The 21,667-nt window shown below is 44.4% G+C and overlaps 1 protein-coding gene across 2 annotated transcripts in view; it reads right to left on the minus strand.

Moving 5' to 3' along the window:
• The window catches only part of LOC124285142, a 62,476-nt gene that overhangs the window by 35,485 nt on the left and 5,324 nt on the right, over positions 1–21,667 (minus strand). Inside the window, exon 2 of one of the 2 annotated variants that reach the window (XM_046721306.1) lies at positions 19,073–19,186. The exons of the other annotated variant lie outside the window; for it this stretch is intronic. Coding sequence (XP_046577262.1) covers positions 19,073–19,186 — 114 coding nt within the window. The remainder of the gene's footprint in view (positions 1–19,072; positions 19,187–21,667) is intronic. 2 annotated transcript variants of the gene reach the window in all.

Consider the following 21,667-nt stretch of genomic DNA (forward strand, 5'->3'; position numbering starts at 1 on the left):
ACATCGCAATAGTGACACCAACAATAACATCTCAATAGTGACACCAACAATAGTATCGCAATAGTGACACCAACAATAACATCGCAATAGGGAGACCAACAATAACATCGCAATAGTGACACCAACAATAACATCGCAATAGTGACACCAACAATAGTATCGCAATAGTGACACCAACAATAACATCTCAATAGTGACACCAACAATAACATCGCAATAGTGAGACCAACAATAACATCGCAATAGTGACACCAACAATAGTATCGCAATAGTGAGACCAACAATAGTATCGCAATAGAGAGACCAACAATAGTATCGCGATACAGACACCAACTATAGAAAAGATCCTCAGTGTATATTTGTTCAGATTTAACAACGTCGAGCCGGGTAAGGCTACATTCACATGTGAGAGCTATCGGATATGCACCAATACCCTTCCAAATAGTCTGTGTGTATGTGGGATCATTCGCATCTCTGGAGCCCCAAGCTGGTCAATATGCTCTCCACTAAGTCTAGATGGCGATGAATCACGTATTCACAAAACACCCATAAGTGCTTGCCCACAATAGTTTAACCATGTCTTTCTTAGTTCAACATAGTTCCCATGGGCGTATTTAAGAAAAACTGACGAGTGCGTGAAAAGAAACATTGTACAGAAACTTTCTGTTTACTTATATTTGTGGGGATTACGGGTAACGTCCTCAAAACTCATCTTCTCGTAAGAGACAACTTCGTCGACCTGGTGGTCACGCTTCTAGGCCTGGGCCCCGTTCCTCAAAGCGATCGTGGCGCTACGATTGTCGTAAGTCTGTGTTAAAGTATGTGAGTTACGATCGTCTTAGCGCTACGATAGATTTGTGAAATGGGGTCCAAGGTCATAGCTTGAAATGTTTCAACGGTGGGCCTGATTATTCCCAAAGACAAACACAGTGGAACAATACAACTCTCTGGTACATGAACTCTTTCACTTTTGCCATTCACTATTTTTATCAATATAACTACGAGAAACTGTATCAAAACGTCGTATATCACCTGAATAAAGAAGTTGTTCATCCATAAAGTCTGTCTGTATATGACTCTCCAACTTCTAAAACTGTCACTCAAAGAAATTGACATAGGGCCAAAAGAAAATATGTGTGTTTACGGTTTCCCGACCGATCATATCACAAACTTACCGCCCTAAACTTTTTTTGTCTTTTTTTTCCAAAGACGGAGAAACATTTTGCTCTTCCAACAGCGTGTACTCCCCAATGTTGGGGGCGACCATATGTGACCTTACTTACTCTTGTTTGTCATAAATGTTGAATTTAGGAAGTGTTGATGCTTCAGTTATGAAAATTTTAAAATGGTTTTCCCTTTTTTCTTTCAAAACTGATGCCTGATATTACATAAATATGTGATTTTATGAAAAATATGCGAGTGCATTTTAAAAGAGTGTAAGAAAATAAAAGAAAAACCTTATCTACCAACCCTGTTTTATAGTTTCATGTTTCCCTAAACACACATATTTTTGGGGGCCTAGGTTGTAAATTTGAAGGTCCAATACAAGTCTACAGAAGCAGGCTTGTGGAGCTACATGGTGTTACATGGGTTATTTGCATGCTAGGAGGGTATTTGACTTGGGTGAATGTTCAACCACACCCTACATTGACACTTACTAGCCAGGTAGAGCTCTGTGGGGCGCATGTCAACATTATGGTAAAGCATATATAGTAACCTCCATTCAGGTTCCCGCTGTTGTCAGTGTACAGTCTCTCTGTGTGTGTACTTGGGCTTATCATTACCTTGCCCAATATTATATGTGTACAATAGAGTATTACTTAAAGTGGTTAATATATTCTCATATACCACAGCTACACATATACCTAAAACGATATACTAGTAGTTTAATATCCTATATCACAGCTACACTGGAATGATATACAGTTATGTATCATGCATCACAGATACCTATAACGATGAAGTTAAATAGCATATACCATCGACAACCTGATGTTACATACATAGTATATCATAATGACAACATCAAGTGCTTATATATCATATATCACAGCTACACTGGAGTGATATGCCGAGCGATGATACATCAGAATATTCACTGTAGTGATATACACTGTACAGCTATACATCATAAGAAACTATTACGCATATCATGTACAGTTATCATATATCTTATGACGCACTCAGGAAATGATGAAACACATAATTCGGAAAATACAGGAATTAGTTGTAACATAAGCCATAAAACACAAGGGAACACATTCGTGTTATATCCGAATATAACACCCAGTTGTCCTGTAATGGACTGACTTCTCAATATGCTGAGCTGCGATTCGTTCGTTTGTTGCTCTTTATATAATTGTATACTCCTAGTTCTGTAACGTCGTGTACAATGCTAAAAAATAAGTTGCATTCATCCCCAGAACTGTTAGGTTTACTGTTACGGTGCCTGTAGCTCATGGTTCCGATGTCATTGTCGTCAGTATCCCCAGAACTGTTAGATTTACTGTTAAGGTGCCTGTACCCATGGTTCCGATGTCATTGTCGTCACTATCCCCAGAACTGTTAGGTTTACTGTTAAGGTGCCTGTACCCATGGTTCCGATGTCATTGTCGTCACTATCCCCAGAACTGTTAGGTTTACTGTTAAGGTGCCTGTACCCATGGTTCCGATGTCATTGTCGTCACTATCCCCAGAACTGTTAGGTTTACTGTTAAGGTGCCTGTACCCATGGTTCCGATGTCATTGTCGTCACTATCCCCAGAACTGTTAGGTTTACTGTTAAGGTGCCTGTACCTATGGTTCCGATGTCATTGTCGTCACTATCCCCAGAACTGTTAGATTTACTGTTAAGGTGCCTGTACCCATGGTTCCGATGTCATTGTCGTCACTATCCCCAGAACTGTTCAGGTTTACTGTTAAGGTGCCTGTACCCATGGTTCCGATGTCATTGTCGTCACTATCCCCAGAACTGTTAGGTTTACTGTTACGGTGACTGTACCCATGGTTCCGATGTCATTGTCGTCACTATCCCCAGAACTGTTAGGTTTACTGTTAAGGTGCCTGTACCCATGGTTCCGATGTCATTGTCGTCACTATCCCCAGAACTGTTAGGTTTACTGTTACGGTGCCTGTAGCCCATGGTTCCGATGTCATTGTCGTCACTATCCCCAGAACTGTTAGGTTTACTGTTAAGGTGACTGTAACCCATGGTTCCGATGTCATTGTCGTCACTATCCCCAGAACTGTTAGGTTTACTGTTAAGGTGCCTGTACCCATGGTTCCGATGTCATTGTCGTCACTATCCCCAGAACTGTTAGATTTACTGTTAAGGTGCCTGTACCCATGGTTCCGATGTCATTGTCGTCACTATCCCCAGAACTGTTAGATTTACTGTTAAGGTGCCTGTACCCATGGTTCCGATGTCATTGTCGTCACTATCCCCAGAACTGTTAGGTTTACTGTTAAGGTGCCTGTAACCCATGGTTCCGATGTCATTGTCGTCACTATCCCCAGAACTGTTAGGTTTACTGTTAAGGTGCCTGTACCCATGGTTCCGATGTCATTGTCGTCACTATCCCCAGAACTGTTAGGTTTACTGTTAAGGTGCCTGTACCCATGGTTCCGATGTCATTGTCGTCACTATCCCCAGAACTGTTAGGTTTACTGTTAAGGTGCCTGTACCCATGGTTCCGATGTCATTGTCGTCACTATCCCCAGAACTGTTAGGTTTACTGTTAAGGTGCCTGTACCCATGGTTCCGATGTCATTGTCGTCACTATCCCCAGAACTGTTAGGATTACTGTTACGGTGACTGTACCCATGGTTCCGATGTCGTTGTCGTCACTATCCCCAGAACTGTTAGGTTTACTGTTAAGGTGCCTGTAGCTCATGGTTCCGATGTCATTGTCGTCACTATCCCCAGAACTGTTAGATTTACTGTTAAGGTGCCTGTAACTCATGGTTCCGATGTCATTGTCGTCACTATCCCCAGAACTGTTAGATTTACTGTTAAGGTGCCTGTAACCCATGGTTCCGATGTCATTGTCGTCACTATCCCCGGAACTGTTAGGTTTACTGTTAAGGTGCCTGTACCCATGGTTCCGATGTCATTGTCGTCACTATCCCCAGAACTGTTAGGTTTACTGTTACGGTGCCTGTAACCCATGGTTCCGATGTCATTGTCGTCACTATCCCCAGAACTGTTAGGGTTTACTGTTAAGGTGCCTGTACCCATGGTTCCGATGTCATTGTCGTCACTATCCCCAGAACTGTTAGGTTTACTGTTACGGTGCCTGTACCCATGGTTCCGATGTCATTGTCGTCACTATCCCCAGAACTGTTAGGTTTACTGTTAAGGTGCTTGAAGCTCATGGTTCCGATGTCATTGTCGTCACTATCCCCAGAACTGTTAGGTTTACTGTTAAGGTGCCTGTACCCATGGTTCCGATGTCATTGTCGTCACTATCCCCAGAACTGTTAGGTTTACTGTTAAGGTGCCTGTACCCATGGTTCCGATGTCATTGTCGTCACTATCCCCAGAACTGTTAGGTTTACTGTTAAGGTGCCTGTACCCATGGTTCCGATGTCATTGTCGTCACTATCCCCAGAACTGTTAGGTTTACTGTTAAGGTGCTTGAAGCTCATGGTTCCGATGTCATTGTCGTCAGTATCCCCAGAACTGTTAGGTTTACTGTTATGGTGCCTGTACCCATGGTTCCGATGTCATTGTCGTCACTATCCCCAGAACTGTTAGGATTACTGTTACGGTGCCTGTACCCATGGTTCCGATGTCGTTGTCGTCACTATCCCCAGAACTGTTAGGTTTACTGTTATGGTGCCTGTACCCATGGTTCCGATGTCATTGTCGTCACTATCCCCAGAACTGTTAGATTTACTGTTAAGGTGCCTGTAACTCATGGTTCCGATGTCATTGTCGTCACTATCCCCAGAACTGTTAGATTTACTGTTAAGGTGCCTGTAACCCATGGTTCCGATGTCATTGTCGTCACTATCCCCGGAACTGTTAGGTTTACTGTTAAGGTGCCTGTACCCATGGTTCCGATGTCATTGTCGTCACTATCCCCAGAACTGTTAGGTTTACTGTTACGGTGCCTGTACCCATGGTTCCGATGTCATTGTCGTCACTATCCCCAGAACTGTTAGGTTTACTGTTAAGGTGCCTGTACCCATGGTTCCGATGTCATTGTCGTCACTATCCCCAGAACTGTTAGGGTTTACTGTTAAGGTGCCTGTACCCATGGTTCCGATGTCATTGTCGTCACTATCCCCAGAACTGTTAGGTTTACTGTTAAGGTGCCTGTAGCTCATGGTTCCGATGTCATTGTCGTCACTATCCCCAGAACTGTTAGGGTTTACTGTTAAGGTGCCTGTACCCATGGTTCCGATGTCATTGTCGTCACTATCCCCAGAACTGTTAGGATTTACTGTTAAGGTGCCTGTAACCCATGGTTCCGATGTCATTGTCGTCACTATCCCCAGAACTGTTAGGTTTACTGTTACGGTGCCTGTACCCATGGTTCCGATGTCATTGTCGTCACTATCCCCAGAACTGTTAGGGTTTACTGTTAAGGTGCCTGTACCCATGGTTCCGATGTCATTGTCGTCACTATCCCCAGAACTGTTAGGTTTACTGTTAAGGTGCCTGTACCCATGGTTCCGATGTCATTGTCGTCACTATCCCCAGAACTGTTAGGTTTACTGTTAAGGTGCCTGTACCCATGGTTCCGATGTCATTGTCGTCACTATCCCCAGAACTGTTAGGGTTTACTGTTAAGGTGCCTGTACCCATGGTTCCGATGTCATTGTCGTCACTATCCCCAGAACTGTTAGGTTTACTGTTAAGGTGCCTGTACCCATGGTTCCGATGTCATTGTCGTCACTATCCCCAGAACTGTTAGGTTTACTGTTAAGGTGCCTGTACCCATGGTTCCGATGTCATTGTCGTCACTATCCCCAGAACTGTTAGGTTTACTGTTACGGTGCCTGTACCTATGGTTCCGATGTCATTGTCGTCACTATCCCCAGAACTGTTAGGTTTACTGTTAAGGTGCCTGTACCCATGGTTCCGATGTCATTGTCGTCACTATCCCCAGAACTGTTAGGTTTTACTGTTAAGGTGCTCTGTACCCATGGTTCCGATGTCATTGTCGTCACTATCCCCAGAACTGTTAGGTTTACTGTTACGGTGCTCTGTACCCATGGTTCCGATGTCATTGTCGTCACTATCCCCAGAACTGTTAGGTTTACTGTTAAGGTGCCTGTACCCATGGTTCCGATGTCATTGTCGTCACTATCCCCAGAACTGTTAGGTTTACTGTTACGGTGCCTGTACCCATGGTTCCGATGTCATTGTCGTCACTATCCCCAGAACTGTTAGGTTTACTGTTACGGTGCCTGTACCCATGGTTCCGATGTCATTGTCGTCACTATCCCCAGAACTGTTAGGTTTACTGTTAAGGTGCCTGTACCCATGGTTCCGATGTCATTGTCGTCACTATCCCCAGAACTGTTAGGTTTACTGTTACGGTGCCTGTACCCATGGTTCCGATGTCATTGTCGTCACTATCCCCAGAACTGTTAGGTTTACTGTTAAGGTGCCTGTACCCATGGTTCCGATGTCATTGTCGTCACTATCCCCAGAACTGTTAGGTTTACTGTTAAGGTGCCTGTACCCATGGTTCCGATGTCATTGTCGTCACTATCCCCAGAACTGTTAGGTTTACTGTTACGGTGCTCTGTACCCATGGTTCCGATGTCATTGTCGTCACTATCCCCAGAACTGTTAGGTTTACTGTTAAGGTGCCTGAACCCATGGTTCCCATGTCGCTCGTTGATGTTTGTCGTCCCGATGCCGCCGAACATCGTCAGGTTTACTGAATTAAGCCAGCTGCAGTACCAAATGGTTCTGGATGTGCCATTGTTGCCTCGAACTCTTCAGAACTGTTAGGGTTTACTCTACGGGTACCATGCCAAAATTCAACGATCAGTCGTTATTCCGATGTCATTGTCGTCACTATCCCCAGAACTGTTAGGTCGTTTACTGTTAAGGTGCCTGTACCCATGGTTCCGATGTCATTGTCGTCACTCCATCCCCAGAACTGTTAGGTTTACTGTTAAGGTGCCTGTACCCATGGTTCCGATGTCATTCGCCGTCGTGTCACCATCCCCAGAACTGTTAGATTTACTGTTAAAGTGCCTGTACCCATGGTTCCGATGTCCATTGTTCCGATATTTGCTGTTGCCGCCAGAACCGTTGTTAGTTTACTGTTACAGTTGCTCAAAATTCCATGGTCCGCGATGTCATTGTCGTCACTATCCCCAGAACTGTTAGGGGTTTACTGTTAAGCGTGCTCTGCGCCGTCATGGTTCCGATGTCATTGCCGTCACTGAATCCCAGAACTGTTAGCCATCGTTTACCTCGTTAGGTGCCTGTCCGATGTCATTGCCGTCATGGTTCCGATGTCATTGTCGTCACTATCCCATTCAGCAATCAGAACTGTTAGATTTAATTGTTATGCGGTTCCATGGTTGATACCATCCGTAATCGAATAATTGCCGTAGCCACCATCCCGGAACTGTAGGTTATACTGTTAAGCCCAGGTACCGCCATGGTTCCGATGTCATCGCCTATCCCCCATGGTTTTACTTCGTACATGGTGCCTGTACCCATGGTTCCGATGCGCCGTTTGTCGTCACTATCCCCAGAACCTGTTAGGCTTTTACTGTTATGGTGCCTGTACCCATGGTTCCGATGTCATTGTCGTCACTATCCCCAGAACTGTTAGGTTTACTGTTAAGGTGCCTGTAACTCATGGTTCCGATGTCATTGTCGTCACTATCCCCAGAACTGTTAGGTTTACTGTTAAGGTGCCTGTAACCCATGGTTCCGATGTCATTGTCGTCACTATCCCCAGAACTGTTAGGTTTACTGTTAAGGTGCCTGTAACCCATGGTTCCGATGTCATTGTCGTCACTATCCCCAGAACTGTTAGGTTTACTGTTAAGGTGCCTGCAACCCATGGTTCCGATGTCATTGTCGTCACTATCCCCAGAACTGTTAGGTTTACTGTTAAGGTGCCTGTAACCCATGGTTCCGATGTCATTGTCGTCACTTTATCCCCAGAACTGTTAGGTTTACTGTTAAGGTGCCTGTACCCATGGTTCCGATGTCATTGTCGTCACTATCCCCAGAACTGTTAGGTTTACTGTTAAGGTGCCTGTACCCATGGTTCCGATGTCATTGTCGTCACTATCCCCAGAACTGTTAGGTTTACTGTTTAGGTGCCTGTACATGGTTCCGATGTCATTGTCGTCACTATCCCCAGAACTGTTAGGTTTACTGTTAAGGTGCCTGAACCCATGGTTCCGATGTCATTGTCGTCACTATCCCCAGAACTGTTAGGTTTACTGTTACGGTGCCTGTACCCATGGTTCCGATGTCATTGTCGTCACTATCCCCAGAACTGTTAGGTTTACTGTTAAGGTGCCTGTACCCATGGTTCCGATGTCATTGTCGTCACTATCCCCAGAACTGTTAGGTTTACTGTTACGGTGCCTGTACCCATGGTTCCGATGTCATTGTCGTCACTATCCCCAGAACTGTTAGGGTTTACTGTTACGGTGCTCTGTACCCATGGTTCCGATGTCATTGTCGTCACTATCCCCAGAACTGTTAGGTTTACTGTTAAGGTGCCTGTGTACCCATGGTTCCGATGTCATTGTCGTCACTATCCCCAGAACTGTTAGGTTTACTGTTAAGGTGCCTGTACCCATGGTTCCGATGTCATTGTCGTCACTATCCCCAGAACTGTTAGGTTTACTGTTAAGGTGCCTGTACCCATGGTTCCGATGTCATTGTCGTCACTATCCCCAGAACTGTTAGGGTTTACTGTTAAGGTGCCTGTACCCATGGTTCCGATGTCATTGTCGTCACTATCCCCAGAACTGTTAGGGTTTACTGTTAAGGTGCCTGTACCCATGGTTCCGATGTCATTGTCGTCACTATCCCCAGAACTGTTAGGGTTTACTGTTAAGGTGCCTGTACCCATGGTTCCGATGTCATTGTCGTCACTATCCCCAGAACTGTTAGGTTTTACTGTTAAGGTGCCTGTACCCATGGTTCCGATGTCATTGTCGTCACTATCCCCAGAACTGTTAGGGTTTACTGTTAAGGTGCCTGTACCCATGGTTCCGATGTCATTGTCGTCACTATCCCCAGAACTGTTAGGGTTTACTGTTAAGGTGCCTGTACCCATGGTTCCGATGTCATTGTCGTCACTATCCCCAGAACTGTTAGGTTTACTGTTAAGGTGCCTGTACCCATGGTTCCGATGTCATTGTCGTCACTATCCCCAGAACTGTTAGGTTTACTGTTAAGGTGCCTGTACCCATGGTTCCGATGTCATTGTCGTCACTATCCCCAGAACTGTTAGGTTTACTGTTAAGGTGCCTGTACCCATGGTTCCGATGTCATTGTCGTCACTATCCCCAGAACTGTTAGGTTTACTGTTATGGTGCCTGTACCCATGGTTCCGATGTCATTGTCGTCACTATCCCCAGAACTGTTAGGGTTTACTGTTACGGTGCTCTGTACCCATGGTTCCGATGTCATTGTCGTCACTATCCCCAGAACTGTTAGGGTTTACTGTTACGGTGCCTGTACCCATGGTTCCGATGTCATTGTCGTCACTATCCCCAGAACTGTTAGGTTTACTGTTAAGGTGCCTGTAACCCATGGTTCCGATGTCATTGTCGTCACTATCCCCAGAACTGTTAGGTTTACTGTTAAGGTGCCTGTACCCATGGTTCCGATGTCATTGTCGTCACTATCCCCAGAACTGTTAGGTTTACTGTTAAGGTGCCTGTACCCATGGTTCCGATGTCATTGTCGTCACTATCCCCAGAACTGTTAGGGTTTACTGTTAAGGTGCCTGTAACCCATGGTTCCGATGTCATTGTCGTCACTATCCCCAGAACTGTTAGATTTACTGTTAAGTTGCCTGTACCCATGGTTCCGATGTCATTGTCGTCACTATCCCCAGAACTGTTAGGTTTACTGTTAAGGTGCCTGTACCCATGGTTCCGATGTCATTGTCGTCACTATCCCCAGAACTGTTAGGTTTACTGTTTAAGGTGCCTGTACCCATGGTTCCGATGTCATTGTCGTCACTATCCCCAGAACTGTTAGGTTTTACTGTTAAAGGTGCCTGTCATTTGTCGTCACTACCCATGGTTCCGATGTCATTGTCGTCACTATCCCCAGAACTGTTAGGTTTACTGTTAAGGTGCCTGTAACCCATGGTTCCGATGTCATTGTCGTCACTATCCCCAGAACTGTTAGGTTTACTGTTACGGTGCCTGTACCCATGGTTCCGATGTCATTGTCGTCACTATCCCCAGAACTGTTAGGTTTACTGTTAAGGTGCCTGTACCCATGGTTCCGATGTCATTGTCGTCACTATCCCCAGAACTGTTAGGTTTACTGTTAAGGTGCCTGTAACATCGTTAACCATGGTTCCGATGTCATTGTCGTCACTATCCCCAGAACTGTTAGGTTTACTGTTAAGGTGCCTGTACCCATGGTTCCGATGTCATTGTCGTCACTATCCCCAGAACTGTTAGGTTTACTGTTAAGGTGCCTGTAACCCATGGTTCCGATGTCATTGTCGTCACTATCCCCAGAACTGTTAGGTTTACTGTTAAGGTGCCTGTACCCATGGTTCCGATGTCATTGTCGTCACTATCCCCAGAACTGTTAGGGTTTACTGTTAAGGTGCCTGTACCCATGGTTCCGATGTCATTGTCGTCACTATCCCCAGAACTGTTAGGTTTACTGTTAAAGGTGCCTGTACCCATGGTTCCGATGTCATTGTCGTCACTATCCCCAGAACTGTTAGGTTTACTGTTAAAGGTGCCTGTACCCATGGTTCCGATGTCATTGTCGTCACTATCCCCAGAACTGTTAGGTTTACTGTTAAGGTGCCTGTAACCCATGGTTCCGATGTCATTGTCGTCACTATCCCCAGAACTGTTAGGTTTACTGTTAAGGTGCCTGTGCCCATGGTTCCGATGTCATTGTCGTCACTATCCCCAGAACTGTTAGGTTTACTGTTAAGGTGCCTGTACCCATGGTTCCGATGTCATTGTCGTCACTATCCCCAGAACTGTTAGGTTTACTGTTAAGGTGCCTGTAACCCATGGTTCCGATGTCATTGTCGTCACTATCCCCAGAACTGTTAGGTTTACTGTTAAGGTGCCTGTACCCATGGTTCCGATGTCATTGTCGTCACTATCCCCAGAACTGTTTAGGTTTACTGTTAAGGTGCCTGTACCCATGGTTCCGATGTCATTGTCGTCACTATCCCCAGAACTGTTAGGTTTACTGTTAAAGGTGCCTGTACCCATGGTTCCGATGTCATTGTCGTCACTATCCCCAGAACTGTTAGGTTTACTGTTAAGGTGCCTGTACCCATGGTTCCGATGTCATTGTCGTCACTATCCCCAGAACTGTTAGGTTTTACTGTTAAGGTGCCTGTAACCCATGGTTCCGATGTCATTGTCGTCACTATCCCCAGAACTGTTAGGTTTACTATTATGGTGCCTGTACCCATGGTTCCGATGTCATTGTCGTCACTATCCCCAGAACGTTAGGTTTACTGTTAAGGTGCCTGTACCCATGGTTCCGATGTCATTGTCGTCACTATCCCCAGAACTGTTAGGTTTACTGTTAAGGTGCCTGTACCCATGGTTCCGATGTCATTGTCGTCACTATCCCCAGAACTGTTAGGTTTTACTGTTAAGGTGCCTGTACCCATGGTTCCGATGTCATTGTCGTCACTATCCCCAGAACTGTTAGGGTTTACTGTTAAGGTGCCTGTACCCATGGTTCCGATGTCATTGTCGTCACTATCCCCAGAACTGTTAGGTTTACTGTTATGGTGCCTGTACCCATGGTTCCGATGTCATTGTCGTCACTATCCCCAGAACTGTTAGGTTTACTGTTAAGGTGCCTGTACCCATGGTTCCGATGTCATTGTCGTCACTATCCCCAGAACTGTTAGGTTTACTGTTAAGGTGCCTGTACCCATGGTTCCGATGTCATTGTCGTCACTATCCCCAGAACTGTTAGGTTTACTGTTAAGGTGCCTGTACCCATGGTTCCGATGTCATTGTCGTCACTATCCCCAGAACTGTTAGGTTTACTGTTAAGGTGCCTGTACCCATGGTTCCGATGTCATTGTCGTCACTATCCCCAGAACTGTTAGGTTTACTGTTAAGGTGCCTGTAACCCATGGTTCCGATGTCATTGTCGTCACTATCCCCAGAACTGTTAGGTTTACTGTTAAGGTGCCTGTAACTCATGGTTCCGATGTCATTGTCGTCACTATCCCCAGAACTGTTAGGTTTACTGTTAAGGTGCCTGTACCCATGGTTCCGATGTCATTGTCGTCACTATCCCCAGAACTGTTAGGTTTACTGTTAAGGTGCCTGTACCCATGGTTCCGATGTCATTGTCGTCACTATCCCCAGAACTGTTAGGTTTACTGTTAAGGTGCCTGTAACCCATGGTTCCGATGTCATTGTCGTCACTATCCCCAGAACTGTTAGGTTTACTGTTAAGGTGCCTGTACCCATGGTTCCGATGTCATTGTCGTCACTATCCCCAGAACTGTTAGGTTTACTGTTAAGGTGCCTGTACCCATGGTTCCGATGTCATTGTCGTCACTATCCCCAGAACTGTTAGGTTTACTGTTAAGGTGCCTGTACCCATGGTTCCGATGTCATTGTCGTCACTATCCCCAGAACTGTTAGGGTTTACTGTTAAGGTGCCTGTACCCATGGTTCCGATGTCATTGTCGTCACTATCCCCAGAACTGTTAGGTTTACTGTTAAGGTGCCTGTAACCCATGGTTCCGATGTCATTGTCGTCACTATCCCCAGAACTGTTAGGTTTACTGTTAAGGTGCCTGTACCCATGGTTCCGATGTCATTGTCGTCACTATCCCCAGAACTGTTAGGTTTACTGTTAAGGTGCCTGTACCCATGGTTCCGATGTCATTGTCGTCACTATCCCCAGAACTGTTAGGTTTACTGTTAAGGTGCCTGTACCCATGGTTCCGATGTCATTGTCGTCACTATCCCCAGAACTGTTAGGTTTACTGTTAAGGTGCCTGTACCCATGGTTCCGATGTCATTGTCGTCACTATCCCCAGAACTGTTAGGGTTTACTGTTAAGGTGCCTGTACCCATGGTTCCGATGTCATTGTCGTCACTATCCCCAGAACTGTTAGGTTTACTGTTAAGGTGCCTGTACCCATGGTTCCGATGTCATTGTCGTCACTATCCCCAGAACTGTTAGGTTTACTGTTAAGGTGCCTGTACCCATGGTTCCGATGTCATTGTCGTCACTATCCCCAGAACTGTTAGGTTTACTGTTAAGGTGCCTGTAACCCATGGTTCCGATGTCATTGTCGTCACTATCCCCAGAACTGTTAGGTTTACTGTTAAGGTGCCTGTACCCATGGTTCCGATGTCATTGTCGTCACTATCCCCAGAACTGTTAGGTTTACTGTTAAGGTGCCTGTACCCATGGTTCCGATGTCATTGTCGTCACTATCCCCAGAACTGTTAGGTTTACTGTTAAGGTGCCTGTACCCATGGTTCCGATGTCATTGTCGTCACTATCCCCAGAACTGTTAGGTTTACTGTTAAGGTGCCTGTACCCATGGTTCCGATGTCATTGTCGTCACTATCCCCAGAACTGTTAGGTTTACTGTTAAGGTGCCTGTACCCATGGTTCCGATGTCATTGTCGTCACTATCCCCAGAACTGTTAGGTTTACTGTTAAGGTGCCTGTACCCATGGTTCCGATGTCATTGTCGTCACTATCCCCAGAACTGTTAGGTTTACTGTTAAGGTGCCTGTACCCATGGTTCCGATGTCATTGTCGTCACTATCCCCAGAACTGTTAGGTTTTACTGTTACGGTGCCTGTACCCATGGTTCCGATGTCATTGTCGTCACTATCCCCAGAACTGTTAGGTTTACTGTTACGGTGCCTGTACCCATGGTTCCGATGTCATTGTCGTCACTATCCCCAGAACTGTTAGGTTTACTGTTAAGGTGCCTGTACCCATGGTTCCGATGTCATTGTCGTCACTATCCCCAGAACTGTTAGGTTTACTGTTAAGGTGCCTGTACCCATGGTTCCGATGTCATTGTCGTCACTATCCCCAGAACTGTTAGGTTTACTGTTAAGGTGCCTGTACCCATGGTTCCGATGTCATTGTCGTCACTATCCCCAGAACTGTTAGGGTTTACTGTTAAGGTGCCTGTACCCATGGTTCCGATGTCATTGTCGTCACTATCCCCAGAACTGTTAGGGTTTACTGTTAAGGTGCCTGTACCCATGGTTCCGATGTCATTGTCGTCACTATCCCCAGAACTGTTAGGTTTACTGTTAAGGTGCCTGTACCCATGGTTCCGATGTCATTGTCGTCACTATCCCCAGAACTGTTAGGTTTACTGTTAAGGTGCCTGTACCCATGGTTCCGATGTCATTGTCGTCACTATCCCCAGAACTGTTAGGTTTACTGTTAAGGTGCCTGTACCCATGGTTCCGATGTCATTGTCGTCACTATCCCCAGAACTGTTAGGTTTACTGTTAAGGTGCCTGTACCCATGGTTCCGATGTCATTGTCGTCACTATCCCCAGAACTGTTAGGTTTACTGTTAAGGTGCCTGTACCCATGGTTCCGATGTCATTGTCGTCACTATCCCCAGAACTGTTAGGTTTACTGTTAAGGTGCCTGTACCCATGGTTCCGATGTCATTGTCGTCACTATCCCCAGAACTGTTAGGTTTACTGTTAAGGTGCCTGTACCCATGGTTCCGATGTCATTGTCGTCACTATCCCCAGAACTGTTAGGTTTACTGTTAAGGTGCCTGTACCCATGGTTCCGATGTCATTGTCGTCACTATCCCAGAACTGTTAGGTTTACTGTTACATGGTTCCGATGTCATTTACTGTATCCCCAGAACTGTTAGGTTTACTGTTAAGGTGCCTGTACCCATGGTTCCGATGTCATTGTCGTCACTATCCCCAGAACTGTTAGGTTTACTGTTAAGGTGCCTGTACCCATGGTTCCGATGTCATTGTCGTCACTATCCCCAGAACTGTTAGGTTTACTGTTAAGGTGCCTGTACCCATGGTTCCGATGTCATTGTCGTCACTATCCCCAGAACTGTTAGGTTTACTGTTAAGGTGCCTGTACCCATGGTTCCGATGTCATTGTCGTCACTATCCCCAGAACTGTTAGGTTTACTGTTAAGGTGCCTGTACCCATGGTTCCGATGTCATTGTCGTCACTATCCCCAGAACTGTTAGGTTTACTGTTAAGGTGCCTGTACCCATGGTTCCGATGTCATTGTCGTCACTATCCCCAGAACTGTTAGGTTTACTGTTAAGGTGCCTGTACCCATGGTTCCGATGTCATTGTCGTCACTATCCCCAGAACTGTTAGGTTTACTGTTAAGGTGCCTGTACCCATGGTTCCGATGTCATTGTCGTCACTATCCCCAGAACTGTTAGGTTTACTGTTAAGGTGCCTGTACCCATGGTTCCGATGTCATTGTCGTCACTATCCCCAGAACTGTTAGGTTTACTGTTAAGGTGCCTGTACATGGTTCCGATGTCATTGTCGTATCCCCAGAATGTAGGTTTACTGTACCCATGGTTCCGATGTCATTGTCGTCACTATCCCCAGAACTGTTTAGGTTTACTGTTAAGGTGCCTGTACCCATGGTTCCGATGTCATTGTCGTCACTATCCCCAGAACTGTTAGGTTTACTGTTAAGGTGCCTGTACCCATGGTTCCGATGTCATTGTCGTCACTATCCCCAGAACTGTTAGGTTTACTGTTAAGGTGCCTGTACCCATGGTTCCGATGTCATTGTCGTCACTATCCCCAGAACTGTTAGGTTTTACTGTTAAGGTGCCTGTACCCATGGTTCCGATGTCATTGTCGTCACTATCCCCAGAACTGTTAGGTTTACTGTTAAGGTGCCTGTACCCATGGTTCCGATGTCATTGTCGTCACTATCCCCAGAACTGTTAGGTTTACTGTTAAGGTGCCTGTACCCATGGTTCCGATGTCATTGTCGTCACTATCCCCAGAACTGTTAGGTTTACTGTTAAGGTGCCTGTACCCATGGTTCCGATGTCATTGTCGTCACTATCCCCAGAACTGTTAGGTTTACTGTTAAGGTGCCTGTACCCATGGTTCCGATGTCATTGTCGTCACTATCCCCAGAACTGTTAGGTTTACTGTTAAGGTGCCTGTACCCATGGTTCCGATGTCATTGTCGTCACTATCCCCAGAACTGTTAGGTTTACTGTTAAGGTGCCTGTACCCATGGTTCCGATGTCATTGTCGTCACTATCCCCAGAACTGTTAGGTTTACTGTTAAGGTGCCTGTACCCATGGTTCCGATGTCATTGTCGTCACTATCCCCAGAACTGTTAGGTTTACTGTTAAGGTGCCTGTAACCCATGGTTCCGATGTCATTGTCGTCACTATCCCCAGAACTGTTAGGTTTACTGTTAAGGTGCCTGTACCCATGGTTCCGATGTCATTGTCGTCACTATCCCCAGAACTGTTAGTTTTACTGTTACGGTGCCTGTACCCATGGTTCCGATGTCATTGTCGTCACTATCCCCAGAACTGTTAGGTTTACTGTTAAGGTGCCTGTACCCATGGTTCCGATGTCATTGTCGTCACTATCCCCAGAACTGTTAGGTTTACTGTTAAGGTGCCTGTAACCCATGGTTCCGATGTCATTGTCGTCACTATCCCCAGAACTGTTAGGTTTACTGTTAAGGTGCCTGTACCCATGGTTCCGATGTCATTGTCGTCACTATCCCCAGAACTGTTAGGTTTACTGTTAAGGTGCCTGTACCCATGGTTCCGATGTCATTGTCGTCACTATCCCCAGAACTGTTAGGTTTACTGTTAAGGTGCCTGTACCCATGGTTCCGATGTCATTGTCGTCACTATCCCCAGAACTGTTAGGTTTACCGTTACGGTGCTTGAAGCTCATGGGTCAGATGTCATTGTCCCGTCTCTATGTAGGTTACATCGATATGTTCTTTTGACTTCAGCTGTTTACATGCGGGTCATGATGAGACTGTCTGAATATCCACAGTAAACATGAACATCGGCAGCCGACATGTCTCATCCACGCTACTCAACACCGTGTGAACCCGGTGTGTTTCCATCGATGTGTACACATGTACACGGTATATCGAACAACTGGAAGGTTAGCGTGACCCTATACAATAAACATACTTCTGCCAGCTAGAAAATCGACACATGATGCATTCAGTAATATCACGTTTCCCACACGTAGGGAACAACCTGTTTTACAGCTGTCACAAGGGTATTTACGTAATCTGGTTGCATTATGTTTGCTACTATTATTATACATAAAATATTAAGGTCCTGTAGCTGCTAACATCAACTGCTTATATGACTCGTCATTACTGTTTCTGGTTCGGGTGAAACCTTCAGGTACATTTCGAGACATGTATTCCTGGGTAATGTGAAACCTTCAGGTACATTTCGAGACATGTATTCCTGGGTAATGTGAAACCTTCAGGTACATTTGGAGACATGTATTCCTGGGTAATGTGAAACCTCCCGGTACATTTCGAGACATGTATTCCTGGGTAATGTGAAACCTTCAGGTACATTTCGAGACATGTATTCCTGGGTAATGTGAAACCTTCAGGTACATTTCGAGACATGTATTCCTGGGTAATGTGAAACCTTCAGGTACATTTCGAGACATGTATTCCTGGGTAATGTGAAACCTCCCGGTACATTTCGAGACATGTATTCCTGGGTAATGTGAAACCTTCAGGTACATTTCGAGACATGTATTCCTGGGTAATGTGAAACCTTCAGGTACATTTCGAGACATGTATTCCTGGGTAATGTGAAACCTTCAGGTACATTTCGAGACATGTATTCCTGGGTAATGTAAAACCTTCCGGTACATTTCGAGACATGTATTCCTGGGTAATGTGAAACCTCCCGGTACATTTCGAGACATGTATTCCTGGGTAATGTGAAACCTTCAGGTACATTTCGAGACATGTATTCCTGGGTAATGTGAAACCTCCCGGTACATTTGGAGACATGTATTCCTGGGTAATGTGAAACCTCCCGGTACATTTGGAGACATGTATTCCTGGGTAATGTGAAACCTTCAGGTACATTTCGAGACATGTATTCCTGGGTAATGTGAAACCTTCCGGTACATTTCGAGACATGTATTCCTGGGTAATGTGAAACCTTCCGGTACATTTCGAGACATGTATTCCTGGGTAATGTGAAACCTTCCGGTACATTTCGAGACATGTATTCCTGGGTAATGTGAAACCTTCAGGTACATTTCGAGACATGTATTCCTGGGTAATGTGAAACCTTCCGGTACATTTCGAGACATGTATTCCTGGGTAATGTGAAACAAGATATAAAACCTTCGGGGATAAAGTCCATTCGCTGAGAAATATGGTATTTACGTCTTGTGGACATCATGACGATTGTTGGGGTGTGGCTGTCATCTGCAATTCCTAAGTACTTCCCAGATTAACGAGTCTCCTTCCCAACACACGTTGCTCATGTCACGGCGTAACTCAGATAGAAATTAAATAATAGCCTACATCAGTTACATGATGGAGTATCCATGGCAACATACCTAACGTGTGACGTGTTCACCCAGAAAATGGATGAGTTACAATAAGGTCAAGTCTTTAGGTTGTAGAAAACATTAATATGAACATAACCCTACTCGTTTACAGCAGTGTGTTCATCCACCTTGCATTTGCATTTCTTAAACATGATGTACAATCGAGAATTCCCTTCCTGTGATGATTTCTCCAAATGACAAAGGGCTCGTCCACAAATGTTAGTAAAGGTCAAAATTAAGGCTGCTATACTCGAGGCTTTCAAGAATATTAAGGTAGACATGTGGAAAATATTTCCTACCTCGTAACACCGGTGTCAACAATGACGTACAAAAGTCCCGTCCTCCCCGTGACAACAATTGACTTGCCTTTGCTTGTATTTGTCTCATGACATGAACACATGACACATCGTCGCCTGAAAACCAGAGTGTACTTAGTCACAGAAACCTATTTTCGAGAAATTCGATCTTGAAGTTTAGGACAACAATATCTTCTTCACTTTTCAATCGAATTCTTTCAAATTTTGCACATGCATGTGACATGTTAAACAGGATCAGAAAATATCAAATTATATGCTCAATCTATTGAAATAAATAAGAAATTCACGACAAATGATTGGAGATAGAACACTTGACCAAAGAAAATCGTGATTTTTCTCAAAACCAAAGTGTTCTAAGTGTCAAAAAACACAGCTAAAACTCAGCTTTATTATTATTATATCGATATTTGATTGTTATTGCCTTTTTACCAGGTTGTATTTTTGTCGTTTAAACCTGTTTTTCTTTCATAAGGACTATATTTAATTAGATACAGCAGAAATAAGAACAGAGTTAAAATGTTCCATTTCCATGATGACAATCACTTCAAAATTGGTAAATCTCAATGTCACGTGATCAAATTGTGCTTGCCCATTGGTCAATTGACAACTTAGAACACTCGAAAATTAACAACATGTGATTTTCATGGAGATAGAACAAAGTTTCTGTTTGAAAAATCACTTTCAAAGCTGGATAGCACTGTAAAAAGTTGCTAGAGTAATAGATTATGCTCTAAAACCTACTCTGAGCATACTAACTCTAATTTTGTCAAAAGTGGACATGTGCTAAGATGTAGACAAGTAATAAAGCTGAAATTCATTCTGGTTATGGAAAGGGGTTTGTAGTTACAATATAAGTGAATACATTGCAAGAGATTCCTCTGCAAAAAGTTTGTCAAAACAAGTTTCTATGTCTGTGGTCCCGCCAACTGTAACATATTTCAGTTACGTGCAATATATAATTATCTTTCTTGATTGGCTGATCGTGGAATAGGTGAGCTTTCTGCTGCATTATTGCGCAGGTTTCGTATTGTGGGTATTTCCTGTTTGTTTATCATTAAATAAACCAGGAAGTATTTGCTGTAGACGTATTATTTCATAAGAAAAAAACGGAGCTTTTATAGATTTATGAAAGTTACAGACCGAGTGCACTCTTTGCATTAATAAGTCTGGCGGATGTATACAGCTGCCGTATCAGCCTGGATTTCCTGCTTGGCAACGACATTAGAATCTATGTCGAAACGTCGCCTCCACAGAATAAAGGAAGTTGTATATCCATAATAATTGTCATTATTCATCATCAGTTTAGATGTTTGGACCGCAATAAACGCAAACAATGTCGAAGTCATTTTTAAATTATTAAGTCATGATCTAGTACTATATTACGGACTTTAAAAGAAGATCTCACACTACGTCAGTATCTGAAGATGGCAGTTATACCGTCTTTACCTACATACAGTTAGATCGAAAACTTGCAGGCTTTAGCGCTTCCTGAAAACCTCTTCGATAGCACTCTTGCCTTATTCGCGACACAACTGTACAATCAAAGCAAAAACTGACATGAACAAACTTTGATGCTTATACTTGTTGACGTATCTGATAGTAAAGATCAGAAAAAGGCGCCATCTTTGTTGTAGTCTGCAGATCCTGCTCAGCACAAAGCGGGATCATTCCGTATCATACTTACTTTATTCCGACAAAGAGAAAGTACGAGAGGTTGGTAGCGTCACGTTTCGCAAATATCTGTAAGTCTTGTATGGACCGAGCGTGTACAGCTGTAAGTCTTGTATGGACCGAGCGTGTACAGCTGTAAGTCTTGTATGGACCGAGCGTGTACATCTGTAAGTCTTGTATGGACCGAGCGTGTACAGCTGTAAGTCTTGTATGGACCGAGCGTGTACAGCTGTAAGTCTTGTATGGACCGAGCGTGTACAGCTGTAAGTCTTGTATGGACCGAGCGTGTACAGCTGTAAGTCTTGTATGGACCGAGCGTGTACAGCTGTATTGCTATCCTGAGATACAGATGAAACAGATATAACGGCTGCACCCTCACTACGCTACCTGTATAGTAGATGTGTTTTGGGAAAGTGCATAGACAAACCTCCTTACTCACGAGTGAGTGAGTGAGTTTGGTTATTCCTTCATGATTAAAAGGTTACATTGTCTTTGAACATTTAAACATTTTTACAGTCACCTGTTTCGAATATAATACATGATTAAGATATTGAAAAACTTTAAAATGTAGCCTCCGAGTTGAAGAATATTTTGCCATTTTAAAAAAATTTGATATCAGGAATTAACATATCGGGTATCCGGGAAGGTAGTGTAATAGGGGCGGGGTACCCGGGTAGAAAATGAGAACCCGGCCCTGCCATAATCACTGCATTAAGCAGGCTATTCTTCCAAACTTCAAATTGTACCTCTTGCAGTTCTTAACCCCTCTGTACGGGTATGTACTGGTTAATTTGCGTTCCTGTATATATGTAGCTTTCCTAGCAAACGTTTAGACTCACTATTGTAAATATAGCCACCTAATTCAAGCAACTGTTCTTAACTTCATTTTGCAAAATATCCCATACT

This window comes from Haliotis rubra, unplaced genomic scaffold (assembly GCF_003918875.1).
Source record: "Haliotis rubra isolate DU_JTF1 unplaced genomic scaffold, ASM391887v1 Scf353, whole genome shotgun sequence".
Classification (NCBI taxonomy): domain Eukaryota; kingdom Metazoa; phylum Mollusca; class Gastropoda; order Lepetellida; family Haliotidae; genus Haliotis; species Haliotis rubra.